This window comes from Saccoglossus kowalevskii, chromosome 7 (genome assembly GCF_978046115.1).
Source record: "Saccoglossus kowalevskii chromosome 7, keSacKowa6.1, whole genome shotgun sequence".
Taxonomy (NCBI): Eukaryota; Metazoa; Hemichordata; class Enteropneusta; family Harrimaniidae; genus Saccoglossus; species Saccoglossus kowalevskii.
Genome location: NC_140647.1, coordinates 22,117,507 through 22,122,607, shown reverse-complemented (window position 1 = coordinate 22,122,607; position 5,101 = coordinate 22,117,507). Strand labels below are relative to the sequence as shown.

Below are 5,101 nucleotides of genomic sequence, written 5' to 3'. Positions count from 1 at the left end.
CACGGACACAATCAAGATGTGGATACAATTTCCGGATCTTTTCCATTCATAACTAATATTTTTTGTGCATATTTTCAGGTGAGGTAAACCTTGATTCAAGAACCAATGCACCCAAAAGTTCTTTCTAGTAATTGTTACTTGCTTTTCGTGTTGTGTATGCCTGGCAATAATCGAGCATTAAATCAATTAATTAACACATTTGTATCCTGTCTATTATTTTTTTTTAAATGACAGCACGGTATGTAACAATGGTTTAAATTTTAGACGAGAGTGCACAAAGAATAACTAATTTTAATTTAACTCATGTGTCTTGGCAGTTTGGATTGCATATTTGGCATAATTCCTCACACTCCGCATGTTTACATTTTTGTAATAAATACTATTGTACCTATATAAATTAATGATTGATAGAATGAAAATATACAATTCATATTTCACGTTTCCATAGGATGGTAAGGTTAGTTATTAAGTTTTAGAATCTTTGCTGCTTGCATTGCCAACTCCTTACGTTTAATTTTGGAAGTTTTGGTCATCGGAAATTCCTTCATGAAAAGCACATATTTCGGATACCTGAAAGGATCGATCCTTCCTTTTAAATGTTCAATTAATTCATCTTTCGTTGATGATATATCATCTACAAGTATTACACACAAACAAATCTCAGTGAAAAATCGTTCATCGGGAACAGGAACAACTTGAAGTCGCTTAATTTTCGGATGTCCAACAAACAAACACTCAATTTCAGTAGGGTAGATGTTTTCACCTCCTTTTATTATCATATCATCTTTACGTCCCAAAATCTTCAAGCAACCTTTATCATCCATTATTCCAACATCTCCTGTATGGAACCATCCAGATTCGGATTTCGCTTCCCTCGTCTTCTCTGGGTCTCCCCAATATTTAATGAAAAGAAATGGACCACGAAAGCATATTTCACCAGGTGTGTTGATAGCATTAATGCGATAGCTTTCATTAACAATCTTAAGCTCCCCGTACATTGTAGTGTAGCCAGCAGTAGACATTCTCTCTTTCATTGGGACACGATGACTCTGATATGTAATTGACCCGCATTCCACCGAACTATATAGCTGATATAGTTCCCACGAAGTCACCAAGGATACTTTTTTTGTTAGTTGTTCAGAGAATAAACTTCCGATGAGAATTGGATAGCGAAAACAGCTGACATTATATTCATCAATATTCATATGATTTGCAATATCATAGACAATTTCTGGAAACAGTAGACCTATGTTACACTGTTCTTGATGTATGGCCTTTAGCAAGGAACTTGTGTTGTTTGGCGGATAGGCAATCACAATAGTTGCACCAAGTGTCAACATAACACCTTCTGAAAACGTTAAACTTCCAGTGACTAATAAGTCTTGATGTGCGAAGATCAATGGCTGTGTTTTGACCGTATCCAAGGTGATATCAAACGCATTCTTCATGAATAATACATAGTCGTTGTGACGTGCATGAGGTATTGAAACAGCTTTTGGAGATCCAGTACTTCCCGAAGTAAAGACAATTGTATGGAAATCATCCATGTCTGTCTCAGACTTCACGTTCTTCAGCAACAATCTCGCTGCTTCTGTATCTCCAAGAAGCTCCAATTCCTTAATGTTAATGACACCTGGACATTCATCTGCGAGAAGAGATATGATGTGTTTCAAATTTGGTAATTCTGATATACTAAGGTTATGCGATGTAGATGTTTCCAGTGATGACATGATATTTTTAAGAACTTCTATTTGGTTCATATAAGTTATCCCAACTATTAAGGCTTTACATCCAACTCTATTCAGTGTGTCTTTCAATCCATCTAGTGACACCAATCGGAGGATTCGCACTGATGTGAAACCTGCAGTCGCTGCAGCCATCTCAGCTGAAATGAACCTGTAATTTTCATCAGCTAAAATGCCAACGGGGTCTCCTGGTTTGAGATTCAACTGCAGTAGACCAGCAGAAATCCGATTCACGTCACGATGAAGATTAGCGAACGTTTTCCTTGTGCCATCTTCCATGAATACTAGTGCTTCTCTGTTAGGAAAGTTTTTCGCAGCACTATCAAGAAGTCTTCCCACTGTGATGTTTTCAAATGGACGAATACATGATTGATGAACGTAACTTTGAGTCAATCTTGTTTGCGCCATGTTTTCCTAGCTGTATTTGTGTAAATGAAGAAATAAAAGCACTATTAATTGTCTTGGTTGTTACTACATTGTGTATTTATCAATCAACAATGTTTGAATTGCATTTATTGCCGAACATTACCATTGATAAAATTAAATAATAGTGTGCAGGTCTGTTATAAGATACACCAACTCTGATTGGGTGTATGCAATATAGATGTGCCCAATCAAGTCTCTGCATTTCACCTAGTTTGTTGACAAGGCTTGTTAATGACATTAGAGGGAATGTTATCGATGGCAAAAAATAAGGAATATGATCAAAACCAATTAGTAACTGTGAGTGAATAATTGGCTGGTCTAGTATAAAAAAAATTAATGTAATAAATGACTTTTCCAAAATCTGAATATTAAGCAGGATAAGCATGGTATTCATGCATTGTTGTATCCAAACAGAATTTCATTTCCAGACTCATGTACAGAGATATAGTTGTATGGTCAAAAAGTAAGATTGTAGGAGGCCAATTATCTTTGATCCCATTGCTATTGTCATAGACATGTTTGTAACATGTGTATTTAAAGAGAAAAAATGTGTCAACTATAAATTTCGAAAAACAAGATGGCTGCCAGTCGGTCATTTTGCATTCGAACACAAGACAAATCATCATGCACATGTTTCCCAACATGTATAATTTGTGTGTCAAATTTGAATGACGGATACCAGTCAGCCATCTTTGGTCTGATTATGAAACAAACTGACATGGATATGTATTCTAATATGTATGATGCAGGTGATGGAGATATACGTGCAGTAGTATGGGCAAAAAAAAATAGATGGCCGCCAGACGGCCATTTTTGTAAAACAAATTGTCATGAACATATAATCTAAAATGTACGATGTATGTAACAAATTTGAATGAAAATGACAAACCATGTCCTTGATACTACATTTTCAAAAAACAAGATGGCTGCCAGTTGTCCATCTTTGATCCCATCACGAAACGAATTGTCATAGACATGTATCCTAATGTATAATGTATGCATCAAAGCGAAAACAGACAAAACATGCATAAGACACAACATTTTCAAAACAATGGCTGCCAGTCAGCCATCTTGGATTGAATCAGTAAATCTCTGCATGTACATATGTTCCTATATATGTATAACCTTCCTGTGAACTAATACAAACAACCCGAACCCGAGGAATGTGTACGCGTTGTTTGGAGATTTTGGCTGTTTTCAAAGTTAGAAGCTTCTTTTTTTTCTTTCTGTTACACAAACAGTATGGCAGTAGGACGATTTAGTTATCGTTTGTTTGTAATTCTTCGCCTGGCAATCGACAGGACGGTCAGTTTGATGAACTGAGTAACACCTTAGTAACGGTTATTACACAATGGAATCATTTTCTTTTGTAAATTATAACTATTTCACTGTTTTCAGTGCGTTCACAAAAAAATCATTATCAGCTATCGATGAAATATTTTAAAACTTGTTTATCAGTAGGAATAAATCAACACAAGATCTCTCTAATAACAAGAATACGCAAATGATACGCGTAGTAAAAGTCTTGTTCTAGTCGCAAGGAACTCTGGGAAGGAGAATGACTGTCCCCATCTGCAGGTTTATAGTTGATATGAATAATTCATAGTTGATGCTGACGTCAAGAAATAAATATATCAACATAATGTAAGTAAATTTATTCTAAATGAATGCGTTGGTTGTTCACGTTATGAACACAATGAATACAGTCACTCCAACTAAAATAGCAAAGAAAACTATTAAATCGCCTAGAACCAAAAAAACAAACAATGTGCATTGTTTGTGGCAGTCAAAATATAAAAAACCGGAAGAGACTTTTTCGCGGGATCAACATAACTACGACATGCGAATTTGTTGTGGCAGAGACGATCGATCTATATCCATATCTTGCCATTTCGTATGCGTACAGAAAATCTGGACTGAGAGCGTCGACTCTGCATAAAAACATGGATGAGTTCGGGAAGAAATTTCAACATACTAAGCGAGAGTCATTGGAAAGGTCGCAGGCATTTTCATCTAAAAGAATGGCAACTGAAAGTGGGGGATCCCTGGTTTTGAAACGAGTTAATTTTGACAAGATGAATGCCAACACAGTACGCACGCCCTGTGTAGTTTGCGATAGTGTCTCGCAGGTATTCTTTGCAAGAAATATCATGGTAGTCTAAACGTTCCAGCACTTTTATAATGCATTAGTCAAGATTTGTTTCTGTCATGGTATCAAAATCTTCGCGTAAGTCGTGGGCGACCCCTGACCCTTTTCACGATTGGCCACAATAAAATGAATCTGTGCGACTATCGTTTGCATATGAAAGTACCCGGATTTGGTAAGAAATCTTACAAGTGATTTGCAGGGCAGGACAGTCGGTCGTGCCTAACCGCACTCTATACTTCTAGCCCTGCGTACAGTGCTGTGTGTACGGGGACGCGTTCAGTTGATAGATAGATGTCCCCACCACAGCCCTGCGTACCTCCATAGACAAAGTCCGGGACTTTGAAAAATATAATTTTTTTAATGAAATAACATGCCCAGGTACCAAAAATGATGATCGATCACCAGATATATCCAGAACTCCCAGTTCGGAGTCCAATTGTGGATGAAATCGGCTACTTTGCCCTAAAAACAATCATATTCTCTTGCGTGAATGAAATTAAAAATATAATAATTTCTCCGGTGCCGACGCGTTTACATTTTGTCCGTCTTTACTAGTCGCTTTTTAAAGACATTTCAGTTTCAGATAATTTGTAATGGTTGTTACGGATAACTATCGTCATTTCAACCGATTTCGGCTGGGAAACTACTTATTTTTAACTTACGCACCAATTACGGTGCGCTCCCGGACTTTGTCTATGTAGTTACGCAGGGCTGTGGTGGGGACATCTATCAACCGAACGCGTCCCCGTACACACAGCACTGTACGCAGGGTTATCTATAC

The 5,101-nt window shown here is 37.1% G+C and overlaps 1 protein-coding gene across 1 annotated transcript; it reads right to left on the bottom strand.

The window, feature by feature from the left end:
- Positions 1 to 458: 458 nt before the first annotated feature.
- Positions 459 to 2,153, bottom strand: LOC100375010 (medium-chain acyl-CoA ligase ACSF2, mitochondrial-like). The gene has a single exon (XM_002742269.3). The coding sequence runs from the start codon at positions 2,151 to 2,153 to the stop codon at positions 459 to 461; it is 1,695 nt and encodes a 564-aa protein (XP_002742315.1).
- Between the last annotated feature and the right edge of the window lie 2,948 nt (positions 2,154 to 5,101).

Excerpts from the sequence above, each read along its gene's own strand:
- LOC100375010 (XM_002742269.3), bottom strand. The coding sequence starts at position 2,153 with ATGGCGCAAACAAGATTGACTCAAAGTTACGTTCATCAATCATGTATT.